This window comes from Vulpes lagopus, chromosome 8 (assembly GCF_018345385.1).
Source record: "Vulpes lagopus strain Blue_001 chromosome 8, ASM1834538v1, whole genome shotgun sequence".
Classification (NCBI taxonomy): Eukaryota; Metazoa; Chordata; class Mammalia; order Carnivora; family Canidae; genus Vulpes; species Vulpes lagopus.
This window is the reverse complement of record NC_054831.1, coordinates 104,185,562-104,203,616: the sequence shown is the minus strand read 5'-3', so window position 1 is coordinate 104,203,616 and position 18,055 is coordinate 104,185,562. Positions and strand designations below refer to the sequence as shown.

Below are 18,055 nucleotides of genomic sequence, written 5' to 3'. Positions count from 1 at the left end.
TGCACAGCACACCAAAGCCCACCCGGCCACAAGGACGGCCACTGGCTCACTGGCTCAGGAATATGGACAGCTCGCTCTCAGCAAGCCAAGGGGTCAGACCAGAAGCAGAAGGATCATACAGTCCCTCAGTATGTGCAGTTTCACTGCTGCCTACAAATTTTATCTTAATGTGCTCTCGTGCTAATGAAGTGTTTGGCTATTTAAGAAAGTTACTTCTTTGGGGTTCTTTTTTTAGGAAAGAAAACGAGTTCTTGTCTTTTTCAAAACAAGCTCCCAAGTATTACCTTGCTTTTCAAACCAGGCTTCTTTACTCTATCCAGGGGATTTTTTTTTTTTTTTTTCCTGAAGAGAAAGATGGCATATTTCTAAGACTGTATCTGCCTTAAGCTTACCAAGAAAATTCTATCACACATCTCACCTTCTTTTAAAATGAAAATAACTCTGGGAGGCAAAGCTTTACTTCCAAAAGAGTGTAATGAGGTCAAATCACAATATTGTTTAAGGGGCACCTGGGTGGCTCAGTGGTTGAGCATCTATCTGCCTTTGGCTCAGGGAGTGATCCTGAAGTCCCAGGATCAAGTCTTCCATCGGGCTCCCCATGAGCAGGGAGCCTGCTTCTCCCTCTGCCTGCGTCTCTCTCTGTGTCTCTCATGAATAAATAAATAAAATCTTTAAAAAAATAATAATATTTAAAGAAATAATGAACCTAAGGCACTGAAAGGAAAGCCAGGCCTTGGTGCGGGTTTTTGGGGAGTTGGGTGACATAAACGCCTACAAAGAGGACAGGAGGGGAGGGGTGGCCAGAGAGGGTGGCATATCACCGAGATAAGATACACACACATTCTTTCGCAACAACTTAAGACAATATCACTTTTCCTTAATTCTGCCTAGAGTTCCAATTTGCAATTTGGAATAGCTAGTGAATTCCAGTTTTGTTAGGAAAAATCAGAAAGAGGGTCATCCTTGATACAGATTCTCAGATCATAGAATTAAGCTCCTTCCTCTGGCTTTTAAACTAGCCTAGGGTATGTGGGCAGCCACCATAATAGTGTGACACAGCACATTCACTTTTCCAAAGATTCTTCTTAAAGACCCTACACCGTCCCTATTCCCACAGACTTGGAGACAGGAGGAAAACCAGTTTCCTTCAATCTCCTACAGCATATTATACTGATTCTAGTACATACATTTTGTTCACATTTTAACATCCCTGAAATCGGGAAGCATTTTGGAGTTTACGGGATCTTTTCATTGCTGTTACCAGGGGACAGTCACAACACATCTGCCTGCCTCTGGCAGCACAGCACAAACGTCACTTCAACTGTGCTATACGCATTGTTAGAACTACATGCAGAGAGTTAACTTCCATTTTAAAATGTCTTTGGGGATGCCTGGGTGGCTCAGGGTGCTGGGGTCGAGCCCTGAGTTAGGCTCCTTGCTCAGCGGGGTGTCTACTTGCCCCTCTCCCTCTGTCCTTCCCTCCACTCATGCTCCCGCTCTAATAAATAAATAAAATCTTTGAAAAAATTAAATTAAATATCTTCAAAAACTACACAAGCAGGCAGCCCAGGTGGCTCAGCGTTTTAGCGCTGCCTTCAGCCCAGGGCGTGATCCTGGAGAACCGGGATCGGGTCCCGCGTCGGGCTCTCTGTGTGGAGCCTGCTTCTCCCTCTGCCTGTGTCTCTGCCTCTCTCTCCCTCTCTCTGTGTATCTCATGAATAAATAAATAAAAAATCATTAAAAAAAAATCCTCACAGAAAGAAATGATATAAATAACATTTTTATTTAAGCTAAAGAGAAACTCAAGATTTCTCTAAATTAATTCCCTAATGACTGGTCCTGGAAGTGTATCCTCTAAATGTGATAAGATCATACCTAAGAAGGCAACAGTACTATTAAATCACAGGTTTACGTATAAAACAGATGCCATCTCTGAGAGCATTGGGAAGAACTCTTTTACTCTTTTTTCTCACTTACTCATTTATTTATTTTACACTCATTGAGAACTAAAAGGACAATCCAGGAGCAATCAAGGCAAAATTATTTTCCTTGTGGGCATGTTATCACTAAGGGGAGGCTGGCAAAAAAGAAACAGGCAGGTCAATATACAATATAGTATTAGGTGGTGATAATGTGTTGAAGAAAAATAAAGCATAAGAAAGAGAATGAGGCATTAGGAGGTAAGCATCATCAAGAAGGGTCTGTGGGGAGGTGACTTAGTTTTCCTTTTTTTCATGTTTCATTTTTAAAATTTAAATGCAACTAATTAACATATAATGTATTACTGGTTTCAGAGATAGACGTCAGAGATTCATCAGTCTCATGTAAGACCCAGTACTCATTAAAATACATGCTCTCCTTAATGTCCATCACCCAGTTACCCCATCCTCCCACCCTAGAGCTCTTTTTAAATGAAGGCTATAAAATTCATACAGCTCTTCCTAAGTTAGCTACTTATAATATATTAAGAAACTTATTTTGGAAATGGCTTTCAGTTTCAAGTCACCTAGGCTTCTTTTTTTTTTTTTTTTAAAGATTTATTTATTTATTCATGAGAAACACAGAGAGAGAGAGAGAGAGAGGCAGAGACACAGGCAGAGGGAGAAGCAGGCTCCATGCAGGGAGCCTGATGCAGGACTCGATCCTGGGTCTCTAGGATCACACCCCGGGCTGAAGGCGGCACTAAACCGCTGAGCCACCGGGGCTGCCCAAAGTCACCTAGGCTTCTAAAGTAAACTGTCACATTGACCAATATGGCACTGTAGAGTTCAATGTGGTATTTGTTTATAAATTAATATTTTACATTCCCCACATGATTCAATTTCTTCCAAGCAAAAGGAGGTCTATTATGCTCACAACTTAAAAACAGAAAATATGGAAAAGAGGGAACCCTCTTGCACTGTTGGTGGGAATGCAAACTGGTGCAGCCACTCTGGAAAACTGTGTGGAGGTGCCTCAAGAAGTTAAAAACAGGGATCCCTGGGTGGCGCAGCGGTTTGGCGCCTGCCTTTGGCCCAGGGCGCGATCCTGGAGACCCGGGATCGAATCCCACATCAGGCTCCCGGTGCATGGAGCCTGCTTCTCCCTCCACCTGTGTCTCTGCCTCTCTCTCTCTCTGTGACTATCATAAATAAATAAAAAATTAAAAAAAAAAAAAAAAAAGAAGTTAAAAACAGAGCTACCCTACGGCCCAGCAATGGCACTGCTGGGTATTTACCCCAAAGATACAGATGCAGTGAAACGGCAGGACACCTGCACCTCAATATTTATAGCAGCAACATCCACAAGAGTCAAACTGTGGAAGGAGCCACGACATCCTTCGACAGATGATGGATAAAGAAGATGCGGTCTATGTATACAATGGAATATTACTCAGCCATTAGAAACGACGAATATCCACCATTTGCTTCAAGGTGGATGGAACTGGAGGGTATTATGCTGATTGAAGTCAGTCGGAGGACAGTCATATGGTTTCATTCATATGTGAAATATAAGACATACTGAAAGGGACTATAAAGGAAGGAGGGGAACTGAGTGGGGAAGAATGAGAGAGGAAGACAAACCATGAGAGACTCCTAACTCTGGGAGACAAAGGGTTGCAGAAGGAGGTGGGGGGTGGGGTGGGGGATGGGTTAACTGGGTAATAGGCACTGAGGAGGGCACAAGATGGGATGAGCACTGAGTATTATACTATATGTTGGCAAACTGAACTTAAATAAAAACAAATGCTGGGAAGCCCAGGTGGCTCGGTGGTTTAGCACTGCCTTCGGCTCAGGGCGTGATCCCGGAGTTCCCAGGATTGAGTCTCACATCAGGCTCCCTGCACGGAGCCTGCTTCTCCCTCTGCCTGTGTCTCTGCCTCTGTCTCTCTGTGTCTCTCATGAATAAACAAATAAAATCTTTTTTAAAAAATGTAAAATACATAAAATAAAATGATAACTAAAAAAACAGAAAATAATGACACCGCAAAGTTCTTATCTCATTAGCAATAAACCCACATAGGAATTATTTCCAAGTTATATAACAAAGCAAAAAATGCATAATCATACAAAATTAGTATATAGGATGAATAAAAACAACGAACAGAAAATATTTCCAGTGCTTCAGGAGAAACAAAAATTTCAATGGATGCTGTCACTGAAAATAAAACTGCAAGAAGCAATACTTTAAAAAGTGATGGACCTGATATTTTACTGTTCCCCAGATAGTGGCAATGCTATAGGGGCAGAAAAATTGGCCAAGTAAAAGGAAAAAATAAAATGGCAACATTCCAGAGTCAAAGCCTACTGTTACTAGTTTTTCCTAAAACCAGTAACTATCAAGGAGCATCTTCATTAACAGCATAAAATGAAGAATAACTGAGTGCTTACCTAATCTTATTTTCTCTGCTCGTTCATGGAGTTCATTTACTAGTGCTTTCATCTGTTCATAGTTCTCCTAAAACAGAAACAAAGACAGAAAGGGAGAGTAATATTAGAAAACGATTATCTTTTCTTTTTCAGTCATAGTAAGATAAGAGTTGATGAGAACATCATGTGCCAACTCCATGTGGCTTCATGTGGGGCCACCTGCCACCCATGTGGCCTCCATCATGTGTCACTCCATCGGATGGGAAAGAGGCATTCTCGCCTCTCCATTTCTACCCAAGCTCCTCTTCACCACTACCTTCCCTCTCTGGTCCACGAATCCAAATCTTACCCTCTCTGAATCAGACACCATGTTCCCTCTCATCTCTAACCCCATTTCTGGTCACTCCTATTCATTTTAGCATCTTTTTTCCGTAAGCATCAAGTGAACTTAATTGATTTCTGTTTCCCTATTTTAAGGAACATAAGCCCTTTGAGAGTCAGAATGCCATCTTACCTTTTGTGTCCCATCAATCACTGCCCTGAGGGAGTTTCTAACCAATGCACAAACACTGACAAATTATACTTAAAAAACAGAGCCCAAAGAAAACAACAGATCCTATTTTGTTTTAAAAGGAACAAGATTCTATGTTCGCATGTCTTGAAAAATTTTCTAGGGGATCCCTGGGTGGCTCAGTGGTTTAGCGCCTGCCTTTGGCCCAGGGCATGATCCTGGAGACCTGGGATCAAGTCCCCCATCAGGCTCCCTACATGAAGCCTGCTTCTCCCTCTGCCTCTCTCTCTCTCTCTCTCATGATGAATAAATAAAATCTTTTAAAAAATAATAAAAATAAAAGTTTTCTAGAGTAATATACAGGAAAATATAAACTGTGAGAGGTGGAAAAAGGGTAGAGGGCCTAACACACCACTGTTCTGTCAATTTTGTTTGATCAGCTCATTCTTTTAAAACAAGTAGCTAGTTATTTTTGAATATTCAGAGTTTAATCCACTAACACATTTTGCTTCCCACCATGTCTTTCACATCTCTGGTGGTTTAATTCGTTTAACATGATGTGATACTAAGCAGCCTTCCAGCTGTTCAAAATAAAATTTTTTTTAAAGATTTTATTTACTTATTTATGAGAGACACAGAAAGGCAGAGGCACAGGCAGGCTCCCTGCGGGGAACCAGATGTGGGACTCAATCCCAGGACCCCAGGATCATGACCTGAGCCAAAGGCAGACGCTCAACCGCTGACCCAATCAGGTGTCCCCCAGCTGTTCAAAATTAGATGAATTTACAGTCTGCATAGTAGAGCTCTATTATTTATTTCCTACAGCTCTAAGAGCTCCCAAGGTCAAAGTTTATACTACATTCTCTTGCTCTGCAAAATCCAGAAAACAAAAGCGAGAAGCAGCATATTGTGAGGGAAAGAATCTTTGCCCTTAAGTAGGGAAGTCCCAACCCCTGAACAATCCCTGTCTACTAGGGATCCCTGGGTGGCTCAGCGGTTTAGCTGAGAGTCAGAGTTTAGCTGGGCCTGCCTTTAGCCCAGGCCGTGCCTGCCTTTAGCCCAGGCCGTGATCCTGGAGTCCCGGGATAGAGTCCCACATTGGGCTCCCAGCGTGGAGCCTGCTTCTCCCTCCTTCTGTTTCTCTGCCTCTCTCTCTCATAAATAAATAAATCTCTAAAAAAAAAAAAAAAATCCCTGTCTACTCACCCTGTGATCACTTCTCTTCCAGGCCCAAGCCCTGTCTGAGGGCAGATAGCCTGCCAGAAGCAAACTCCAGAATCTGCCTAGAACATTGTTTCCCAACCTTGTCTGGACACTGGAATCACTGGGAAGCTTCAAAAAATAAAAATAAAAAACCCTCAGAGATTCTGATGTCATCATTCACACATGTGGCCTGGGCATTAGGCACTTTAAAATTTCCCTGAGAGTGACGCCTGGGTGGCTCAGTGGTTGACCGTCTGCCTTCAGCTCAGGTCATGATCCTGGGGTCCCAGGATCAAGTCCCACATCAGGCTCCCTGCAGGGAGCCTGCTTCTCCCTCTGCCTGTGTCTCTGCCTCTCTTTCTGTGTCTTTCATGAATAAATACACAAAATCTTTTTAAAAATAAAAATAAAATAAAAGTTCCCCAAGGATTCAAATGGCCAACCAAAAATAGAGAAACACTGGCCCATAGTCTCCATTTCTAAGTTCGACTCAAGGCAAACTGGAAACCCACCCCAAAAGGGGGTTTGGTAATAGGCCAAGAGTTCTTTCATCACCAGAACCTCTTCAGATTACCATAGTGTTTGCTGATATGAATAGCATGAAGCAGTGGAAGCCAAGAGCTTTGCTCTCCTATTGAGCCCAAGATACAGATCCTTTTCATTCACATTTGGCAAATTCAGAAACCCCTAGCTTTATGAATCGCCTTAGAAAGAAACAAAGCTCTTGCACCAAAGCAGGTCTGTTCAGCCTGTCACCAAGAGGTGGCATCAGAGCAACACGTACAGTGCCACTTGACGTGTACAAAGAGACTTAAACAGCCTAACATCTCAAGCCTAAAGGGAGCCACCTTTGTATGGAGAGCCTCCTGGGTTGAGAACTAGTCCTAGTAAGCGGGGGCTGCGTCCTCAACTCCTCTGTCATCTGCAAGACCCAGCAGAAAACGTTTAAAATGAAGGGGCTCCTTATATAAACAAAACCAAAGGGCAGAGAAGAGCTCTGGGACAGAATCAGGGGGCAGCTCCTACCTGGAGCCAAAGGGCATCTTCTCTGTGGGGCTCTCTCACCTGACCCTGAGCTGCCACTGCCACCCTGGAGCTCACAGGCAGGTGCTACTCTGGCCTCAGGCCCTGGCCTCTGTCTACCTGCTGCTCAGCACACAGGGTGAAGAAAAGATCTCACCACCATGTTGCCAAATAGAAAGGGAAGCAGATCACTCCACTGCCCAGGGAAAGTCATTTTTTGCTTATTTTCTGCTTAAAGTCCATCTTGTCAACTTCTACCTTTACTCTAAAGTTAAAAATCCACCTCGTAGGTGGCTGTTTCAAAAACCTTCTTTTTTTAAAGTATGCTCTCAACCTAAAATGGGGCTTGAACTCATAATCCCTGGGGTCAAGAGTTGCATGCTGTACTGACTAGGCCAGCCAGGCGCCCGCCCTCAGGAACCCTGATCTTAAGAATCCCCACAGATGGTGAAGCACCTTCATCAGGGAGGCAGCCTTCCCAAATGCTCCATTGTTTGGAATTCTACTTTCTCTGCCACTCTCAGCTCAGTAATTTCTTCAATTCACAGACTGATTCTGTGATTTTTTTTTTTAAGATTTTATTTATTTATTCATGAAAGAGAGAGAGAAAGAGAGAGGCAGAGACACAGGAGGAGGGAGAAGCAGGCTCCACGCCGGGAGCCCGACGTGGGACTCGATCCCGGGCCTCCAGGATCGCGCCCTGGGCCAAAGGCAGGCGCTAAACCACTGAGCCACCCAGGGATCCCCTATTTTGTTTTGTTTTTTTAAGATTTTATTTATTTATTCATGAGAGAGACACAGAGAGGCAGAGACACAGGCAGAGGAAGAAGCAGGCTCCATGCAGGGAGCCCAATGTGGGACTCGATCCTGGGACCGTGGAATCATGCCCTGAGCCGAAGGCAGACGCTCAACCGCTGAGCCAGCCAGGTGTCCCTGTTTTTTTTCTTAAATGGAGAGAGAGAATCTTTTTTTTTTTTTTTAAAGAGAGCTTTAAAAAAAAAAAAGATTTTATTTATTTATTCATGAGAGACATAGAGCGAGAGAGGCAGAGACACAGGCAGAGGGAGAAGCAGGCTCCTCGCAGGGAGCCCAACGTTGGACTTGATCCCGGGACTCCAGGATCACAACCTGGGCTGAGGTGGCACTAAACCACTGGGCCACCTGGGCTGCCCCAGAGAGAGAGAGAATCTTAATTAAGCAGGCTCTGTGCCCAGTGTGGAGCCTGATGTGGGGCTTGATCTTACGACCTCGTGATCATGACCTGGACAGAAATCAAGAGTTGGATGCTTAACTGAGTGAGCCACCCAGGTGCCCCATTAAGTTCCTCCATTGAACTTGGAGTCACATATTGAACAATATACATGGCCTGCCTTTTCATACAATGTATTTATCAGATTATTTTTTAATCCAAGCACTAGCAAGTAAAGAGATACAAGGTTAAGAGTTGGGATGAGATTCATTTCCACAAATGCCTTAAGCTCACAATGAGCAAGTCTTTTGTTAAAAATCACAGAATCAGGGATCCCTGGGTGGCTCAGTGGTTTGGTGCCTGCCTTTGACCCAGGGCACGATCCTGGAGGCTCGGGATCGAGTCCCACGTTGGGCTCTCGGCATGGAGCCTGCTTCTCCCTCCTCCTGTGTCTCTGCCTCTCTCTCTCTCTCTCTATCATAAATAAATAAATAAATAAATAAATAAATAAATAAATAAATAAATAAATAAATAAAATCTTTAAAAAAATAAAAATAAAAGATGAACATAGGGGAAGGGAGAGAAAAATAAAACAAGACGAGATAGAGATAAACCGTAAGAGACTCTTAAGTCTAGGGAACAAACAGGGTTGCTGGAGGGGAGGTTGGGTGGGGGGGATGGGTTAAGTGGGTGATGGGCATTAAGGGGGGGCATGTGATGTGATGAGCATTGGGTGTTCTATGCAACTGATGAATCACTGACCTCTACCTCTGAAATGAATAATACATTATATGTTAATTTATTTTAAACTTTAAAAATAAAAACAAATTTTTAAAATAAAGATTGTCTCCCTCTGCCCCCCCCCCAATAAATAAATAAATAAATGGAATTTAATGCAAATGGAAAAAAATCTGAATACCTGTTATCTCAACAAGGTATGTGAAAGGGTAACACATTTACCTAAGAATAATCCTACTCTGTTAGTTTAAAATTGATAAAATGAAGAAAAAAAGGTTTTTTCCAGTGACATATGGGGTTAATTCTCGAGCTAGTCCATCCAGTCATTATGACATTCTATCGTCTGCTCAGCCCTGCTTAGCCCAACACACTAGGAAACAAAGACAGGTTACAGCATGGCAAAGCAAAGACGCAGGGGTTTCGCTAACATATTCCACTCCTCTTAAATGGAGTTCTTAACTCTTAATGGAAAAACACTGGGATGCCTGGGTTTACAAATAAATAAATAGGGACGCCTGGGTGGCTCAGTGGTGGAGCGTCTGCCTTGGGCTCAGGGCATGATCCCAGGGTCCTGGGATTGAGTCTCACATCAGGCTCCCCACAGGGACCCTGCTTCCCCCTCTGCCTGTGTCCCTACCTCTCTCTCATGAATAAATAAAATCTTTGAAAATAAGTAAATGAAATATATATATATATATATATATATATTTTTTTTTTTTTTAATTTATGATAGTCACAGAGAGAGAGAGAGAGGCAGAGACACAGGCAGAGGGAGAAGCAGGCTCCATGCAGGGAGCCCGATGTGGGACTTGATCCGGGGTCTCCAGGAACACGCCCTGGGCCAAAGGCAGGTGCCAAACCGCTGCACCACCCAGGGATCCCCGAAATATATTTTTTTAAAGTTAACTTTATTCCATGGAAATTTTCAAACATATACAAAAACAAAAAGACTAGCATGGAATGCAGCCAATGTCATTCAACAATTACCCACATAAGGCCGAAGTTGTTTTTCTTGCCCCCCACCCTGAATCATTCATTCATTCATTCATTCATTTAGAGTGAGCGAGGGAGAGAGAGAGAGCACAAGTGGTGTGGGGGGAGCAGAGTGAGAGGGGCAAGCAGACTGCCCACTGAGCAGAGAGCCTGATCCAGCTGGCGAGACTCCATCCCAGGATCCCCCGACCCGGGCTGAAGCCAGATGCCCAACCCACTGAGCCCCCAGGCACTCCACCCTGAATTATTCTGAAGAAAATCCTAGACATAGCATTCCATCCGTAGTCAGTGTTTCCAAATCTCCAAAAGATGAGGGCCATTTTTGAATATCAATAATCTGCTAATAACATCAAATATCCATTAGTGAAGACATTTCCTCAACTGGCAGATGGATGTTTTTTTAGTTTGCTTATTTGAATAGGATTCTATGGAAGGTCCATATACCCACAGGTGGATGCTGTTTCTTAAGTCTTTTCTGAAATGTAAGTTCTCCCATCTTTTTTGGTCTTGATAGGTTCTGTGTGTCCCATAGGTTTCTCCCACGATGCTAAGTGTGTCCTCTCAGTGTCCTTTAACCAGTCCTCCTTCCCTTGCTGATGGAGAGGCTGATGGGATTCTGCTGTGCCTTTAGCTTCTTTTGTCATCATCGTCATCCACCCCCCCCCCATCATCAAGAAGTAGCTGAGCTCCTCCACCCGCACTGTTACCTCCCAGTCTCCCATCAACTTTGTAAAACACAGGCACCAGAGTTCTAGAAGTGATGAAAAGTGGTTCCCACAGGCACAAAGGAAACAAGTAACGCTCTACTAAAGTGTACTCACACCCAAGACACCACCACTACAGCCTAGGACATTGCCCAATCTAGATCAAAGTCAATCGAAATTACAGCTAGTTACACAAGGGATCTTTACCCTAGCTAAGCCAGCCTCCCAGTCAAGAAATAAAGGAAACTGTCACTAATTGCCAAGGCTTTCTAAGGCCCACGGCCATGAGAAGTGACAGTGGGCAGGACAGATTCCTAGCCACTGAGAAAACTGGGACACCCAGGCATCCCCATCTCTTAACCCGTCATCTCCAAATCCTAAGCCCTCTCCTCTCTCTCCTTCCCAGCCCTGAACATGCCCAGCTGGAAAAGTAACATATCCTGCCCTCCTTCCATAGACATGTGTGGCCATGTGATTTAATTCTAACCAGTGAAGGGACGCCTGGGTGGCTCAGTGGTTGAGCATCTGCCTTGGGCTCAGGGCATGATCCAGGGGTTCCGGGATCAAGTCTTGCATCGGGGTCCCTGCAGGGAGTCTGCTTCTCCCTCTCCCTGTGTCTCTGCCTCTGTCTCTCTCCATGAATAAATAAATAAAATCTTAAAAAAAAATTTTCTAACTGGTGAAATGGAGGCAGAAGTTGTTAGGCGTGACTTCTAGAAAGGCTTCTTAAAAAAGAGAACAAGCAGGTGAAGGTGTCCTTTTGCCTACTCACCTTCTTCCTCCTTTACCTGAACTCTTACCTAATAGGTGGAGCTTAAGCAGCCACCTCGAGAGCATGAGGCCGAATGTACTTCTTGTTCAAATTTCTTCTATCCCTCCCCTCCCTGCTAAGGTTTAATGTGAGATTATACTTCCCCACCCCCCAGTCTATAAATCTGTCCATTGTACTTGCTTTGACCAGTGGAATGTGGGCAAAAGTGACAGTGTACTAACTGCAAGCAGAGGCTCTGAGAGGGACAGTGTTTCCATACTGTCCTCAGACTTCCATAACGAGAGGAGCATCCCTCAGTAGCCACTGTCCCTTCAGTCTGGGATCTGGAATAAAAAACAAATAGAGCAAACCTGAATCTGATGCACTGCCTAGAGAGAACTGCCACAGCCAACCTACAGATGGCATGGCAAAAAGGAAGTATTTGTTGTTTCGGACACAGAGATCTTGGGGCCGTCTCTTGCTGAAGCAAAGGCCGGCTAAACAGATCCTTACATGACAATGTGGAGAGAAGGAAAACTTATTTCCCTCCAGGTTTTTTCTTTCCTCTGTGGAAATACGTTGGTAGTTTTTAACAAGCATGAAATACTAGACCAATGCCTTTTCTTTTTTTTTCTTTAAAGATTTTATCTACTTATTCATGAGAGACACAGGGAGAGAGAGAGGCAGAGACACAGACAGAGGGAGAAGAAGGCTCCATGCAGGGAGCCCAACGTGGGACTCGATCCTGGGTCCCCAGGATCAGGCTCTGGGCCAAGGGCAGCACTAAACCCCTGAGCCACGCGGGCTGCCCACCAATGCCTTTTCCATCCGACCACAACTACTTCCCTCCTCCAACTGCGAGGGCACAGAATGGATCAGAACATTATTTGACACAGAGAAAGAAGTTCTACACTCAGGCCCACACTCCCTAATCCCTAGTTAACAGCCATTATCAAAAACATAGGCCCTAACCTGAAGCCAAAAGAAATGGCAGACTGTGAAGCTCCAGAGCCTCAAGCTCCAAGCCCTCATTCTCCCACAGAGACATCCCCACAGGATCAAAAACTAGCAAAAACAACCTTACAGGAGCTCCAAAAAAAAAATAGCCAAAGGCCTACGGCAACCAGGAGAACACCCAGCCAAGAAGCCATGCTCAAAATGGGAGGAGATCTATCCTTCGAACGCTGGTGATCCTAACACATCTACAGGATCTTGCTACTTCCCTACTTATGTACCTTTGCAGGCAGCCCGCAAGGTGAAATTTGAATGTGGCTTCTGCAGAGCAAGGCCCTCCATCATTTGATCTCATCTGTTCCATCAATTCCACACCCTGGTGATGACTTCCAAGTCCTCAAAACTACTAGACACTTTCAGGACTCCGTCAATCTTGCCTCTCCTCCCCCGCCCGGAGGCTGGCCAGCCCAACCACTAAGATCCAACTCACTCATCGCCCGCAACCTGCAGCTCTCTGTAACTTCCCTTTTCAAGCTTTAGACGCTGCGCTTTCCCAATGCACCTGCTTTCCCATCCATCCTCCCTACATGTAGGCACCTAATTCCACGCTTACACACCTACACCAAATACCTAACATATAGGGCAGCCCGGGTGGCTCAGCAGTTGAGCACCTGCCTTCAGCCCAGGTCGTGACCCCGGGGGTCCTGGGATCGAGTCCTGCATTGGGCTCCCTGCATGGAGCCTGCTTCTCCCTCTGCCTGTGTCTCTCATGAATAAATAAAATCTTAAAAAAAAAAAAAACTAACATACTGCCTGACCGCAGACACTACTTAGTATTTCTGAATTAAACATTCTCTCCTGACCCTCCCCCCCGAAAAAATAAATAAATGAAATCTAGACTCCTGGAAGCCTCTTCTCCAGTACTGTTTCTGTCTCGCCCTGCGTATCTTCTTTCCATTTAAGGAAACTGCCTAAAACATCTTTTCTGAAAATCACCCTTACGATATTTTTTAAGATGTTATTTATTTACTCATGAGAGACACAGAGAGAGAGAGAGAGAGAGAGAGAGAGAGAGAGGTAGAGGCACAGGCAGAGGGAGAAGCAGGCTGCACGCAGGGAGCCCGACGCGGGACTCAATCCCGGGACCTGGGGTCACGCCCTGGGCTGCAGGCGGCGCTGAACCGCTGAGCCCCCCCGGGCTGCCCGGCCCGTTACGACTTCAAGGCTCCCTGGACACGGGCTGAAACTTTCCAGCTTGGATACTTCACGAGCTGTGTCTCTGACGTTGCCACACCAGTTCCAAGAAAGGCCGCTCAAAGATAAGCATGTTGTTCTACGAACAGCTTTTCAACTGACGTCAGTTTAGTGCACCCCGGGGCGACCCGGGCTAAGCCAGGCCGTCCCGGGGTTTCGGGGCAACGCCAACACCGAGCCCCCGGAGGTCCGGGGTCCGAGGCTTCAGGCAGCCGGCACGTGTTACAAGAGGCAAACACCGTCCCGGGCTAACGGGGTTTGCGATTGTTCTGCAGACTGCAAGGGCCGCCCCTGCGCCCCAGGACCACGACGCGGGATCCGCAACAACGCACAGGGCCGGGCAAGCCGACAGGTGCAAGCGGGGACCCAGGGGTCGCTGACCCAGCCTACCTGGTAGACGGCAGAGCCCGAGTCCAGCTGGGTGCCAAGCCTGCCCGGAGAGTCGCCGTGATAAGCGCGCGGCCGGGGGATGAGGGCGCGGGCGCACAGCCGTGGGGCCAACCTCAGGGCAGCCCACATGACGGCCGGCAAGGAGCGACGGCGAGCGCTAGCCGCAGAGCGGCCCGGGCAGCCTCACGCTTGCTCCTCCCCCGCTCCGGCTGCCCCGCGCCGGGAAGCGGCCCCTCACCGAGCCTCCCCGCGGGCCCCGCCGACCCACACCACTCCCAGACTCCGGCCAGCCATGGCGCGCGCCTGCGCACGCCGGGCGTCAAAGGTCGTCGCTGCGCGCCACGCCCCCTGAGCTCGGCCAATCAGGGGCAGAGGCACAGTCCCGCGAGATCCGGTCGCCACAGGAGTTCCGGAGCTGTGCGTCCGGGGTCGGGGCCACGGGCCGGGCTGCGCCTCCGGAAGGGCAGGGCTGGAGGGGCGGGCTTCCGTTTCTTAGGTGTGCCCTTTGGGTTCATTTTCTACGTGTTGTTTTCTTTTTGTCCTTTTTTTTTTCTTTTTTTTTTTTTAGATTTTATTTATTCATGAGACACAGAGGCAGAGACACAGGCAGGGGGATAAGCAGGCTCCCTGCAGGGAACCCGATGCGGGACTTGACCCCGGGGTCACGACCTGGGCCCAAGGTAGATGCTCATCGCTGGGCCCCCCAGGCGCCCTTTTTGCCTTAATAGAAGGGGACTTCTATTAATAGAAGGGGACTGGGAACTTGAAAAAATCTTACCCTTATAGGAGAGCTGGCAACCGAACAGGAATTAGGCTGTCCTAAGAAACAAAAGTCCTTGGAGGAGATGCATGTTTACTCATCCAACCAATGTTTTTTTTCCCGTGTCCCTTGTGTCAGTTGCTCTTCTGGCGCTGGGTCTTAACAACTTGGTGACTCTTCCAGCTTCGTCTTCAAGTGTTTTTGTTTGTTTCGTTTTGTTTTTGTTTTTGGCTAGTTAGGATCGGCTTCTTGAGATTCCGTATTAACTTTAGTATGGGTTTTTCTGTTTTCTGCAAAAAAAAAAACAAAAAGTCACTGGGGTTTTGATAGGGGTTACATTGATCTGTTGCTCACCGTTGTTAGTGTTGACATCTTAACAGTATTAAGTTTTACAATCCATGGACACGAGATGTGTTCCAATGTATTTGTGTCTAATTTCTTTTTTCTTTTTTTAAATTGTATTTACTTACTCATGAGAGACAGAGAGAGAGAGGCAGAGACACAGGCAGAGGGAGAAGCAGGCTCCATGCAGGGAGCCCGATACCAGACTCCATCCCAGAACCCCAGGAATCTTGCCCTAAACTGAAGGCAGCGCTAAACCGCTGAGCCCCCCTGGGTGCCCGTGTCTAATTTCTTTCCATAATGTTTTGTGGTTTTCATCATGCAAATCTTACACCTCCTTGGTTAATTCCTATTTTATTCTCTTGAGTACTGTTGTAAGTGGGATTATCATCGTAATTTCCTTTTCAACCTGTTACTAGTGTGTAATGCAGCTGATTTTTGTGTGTTGACTTTATATCCTGCTGCTTTGTTGAGTTCGTCCTTTAGTTATAGAAAGTTTTGGAGGGGGAGGTTCTTTAGGGTTTTCTACATATTTGTCATCTGCAAAGTGATTGTTTTACTTCTCCCTTTTCGCTTTGAATGCCTTTTATTTCTCTTTATTTCTTCCCTAATTGCTCTGACTAGGTGATACTTGCTGTCCGTCAAGAATGTGTCGAGCTTGGAGATCAGCTCCTCCACCTTCAGTCAGAAGATGAAATTGCCATTATCTCCCCCATTAGTGGAGGGTAATGCTCTGGAGCCACTTAGGAAAGATCTGAATGAAGTTGAAGAGAAACCTAAAGATATAATAAAATTCACTGCTGAGAACTTCTCCATAGATGAAGTCTCACAATTGGTGATTTCTATACTCTGTGGTGCAGTCTCTCTATTTGTAGGGACCACAAGAAACAACTTTGAAGGGAAAAAAACTCATTAGTTTAGAATATGAAGCATATTTACCGATGCCAGAAAATGAAATCAGAAAGATCTGTAGTGACATTAGGCAGAAACGGCCAAACACATAGCAGTGTTTCATAGACTTGGCTTAGTTCCAGTATCAGAAGCGAGCGTTATCATTACTATGTCCTCAGTCCATAGGGCCTCATCCCTCCAGGCTGTGAGCTATGCCATTGATACTTTATTTTTTAAGATTTCATTTTTATTTATTCATGAGAGACTGAGAGAGAGAGAGGCAGAGACACAGGCAGAGGGAGAAGCAGGCTCCAGGCAGGAAGCCCAATGTGGGACTCGATCCCGGGTTTCCAGGATCAGGCCCTGGGCTGAAGGCAGCAGTAAACTGCTGAGCCACGCAGGCTGCCCTGCCATTGATACTTTAAAAGCCAAGGTGCCCATATGGAAAAAGGAAATTTATGAAGAATTATCATCATCTTGGAAAAGAAACAAAGAATGCTTTTGGGCAACTGATGATTAAGTCACACATTTTTTTGAGTACTAAAATTAAATTTGGTGAACTACCTTAAAAAAAAAAAAGTACTATGTTGAATAGCAGTGACAAAAGTGAAGTTTCTTGCCTTGTTCCCAATCCTCAGAGGAAACGCTGTGAGTCGTTCACCATTGAATATGACGTTTGCTGTGCGTTTTTCGTATGTGGCCTTTACAATGGTAAGGTAGTTTTCTTCTATTTCTAGTTAGTTGGTCGTTTTTATGGTGTAAGAGTGTTGAATTTTGCCAAATGCTTTTTCGGCAGTAATTGAGATGATCCTATGTGCGTTTTTTTTCTTTATTCTGTTCATGTGGGTTTTAGGGATCAATCTTGGCATATTGAACATGATCCTTGCATTCCAGGAAAAAAAAACCCACTTGGTCATGGTGCATAATCCTTTTAATATGCTGAAGGGGATCTCTGGGTAGCTCAGTGGTTTAGCACCTGCCTTCAGCCCAGGGCGTGATCCTGGGGTCCCGGGATCGAGTCCCATGTTGGGCTCCCTGCATGGAGCCTGCTTCTCCCTCTGCCTGTGTCTCTGCCTCTCTCTATCTGTCTTTCTCTCATGAATAAATAAAATCTTAAAAAATAATATGCTGCTAAATTCATTTCACCAGTATTTTATTGAGGATTTTTGCATCAACATGCATAAAGGATATTGGTCCATATGGTTCTTCTATCTTTGTCTGGCTTTGGTATCAAGATTATGGTGGCCCCAGAATGGGTCAGAGTGTGTTCTCATCAATTTTTTGTAAAAGTTTGAGGAGGATTGGTATTAGTTGTTTTTTACTTTTATTTTTTTAAGTTTTTATTTATTCATGAAAGACACAGAGAGACAGAGACACAGGCAGAGGGAGAAGCAGGCTCCATGCAGGAGCCCGATGTGGGACTGGATCCTGGGATACCAGAATCACACCCTGAGCTGAAGGCTCAACCTCTGAGCCACCCAGGTGCCTCAGTATTAGTTCTTTTTTAAATGTTTGGTAAGATTTACCAGTGAAGCTATAAAGTCCAGTGCTTTTCTTTGTCAGGAGGTTTTTGTTTTGGTGTTGGTTGTTTGTTATTGTTATTGTTATTGATTACTGATTCGATCTTCTTACCATAGATCTATTCGAATTTTTTCTTTGTGAAATAGTCTTGGTAGATTTTTGTATTGGTAGGATTTGTCCATTTCATCTAGTTACCCAGTTTGTGGGCGTACAGTTGTTCATAGTGTTCAGTTTACTTTTTCTTTTAGGGAATATAGTATGTCAACTTACAAAATGGAAATAAAGATGTTTTTACCTCTTTCTCTCATAAATGATCTCAAAGCAACAAAGGAATATTTTAAAAAAATCCATATCCTACCTTCAATTAAAATAGGATATGGGACGCCTGGGTGCCTCAGCTGGTTAAGCAACTGACCAACTCTTGATTCTGTGTCAAGTCATGACCTCAGGGTCATGAGATTCAGCCCCTTGTCAGGCTCCAC

At 45.1% G+C, this 18,055-nt stretch overlaps 1 protein-coding gene and 1 long non-coding RNA gene across 3 annotated transcripts in view; one reads left to right on the top strand and one right to left on the bottom strand.

Moving 5' to 3' along the window:
• Positions 1-14,376, bottom strand: part of MCCC2 (methylcrotonyl-CoA carboxylase subunit 2) — a 71,065-nt gene extending 56,689 nt beyond the window's left edge. The window contains exons 1-2 of one of the 2 annotated variants that reach the window (XM_041766527.1): positions 14,060-14,376; positions 4,371-4,437 (exon numbers count right to left, since the gene is read on the bottom strand). In XM_041766527.1, the coding sequence (XP_041622461.1) occupies positions 4,371-4,437; positions 14,060-14,188 (196 nt within the window). In that variant the 5' untranslated portion in view covers positions 14,189-14,376. The remainder of the gene's footprint in view (positions 1-4,370; positions 4,438-14,059) is intronic. The other variant, XM_041766526.1, reaches the window with a different exon arrangement.
• Positions 14,377-14,536: 160 nt separating this feature from the next.
• LOC121497488 lies at positions 14,537-16,971 on the top strand. Its single transcript, XR_005989485.1, has 3 exons — positions 14,537-14,739; positions 14,846-14,989; positions 15,786-16,971. It is a non-coding gene; the product is annotated as an uncharacterized LOC121497488 (long non-coding RNA).
• Positions 16,972-18,055: the final 1,084 nt, after the last annotated feature.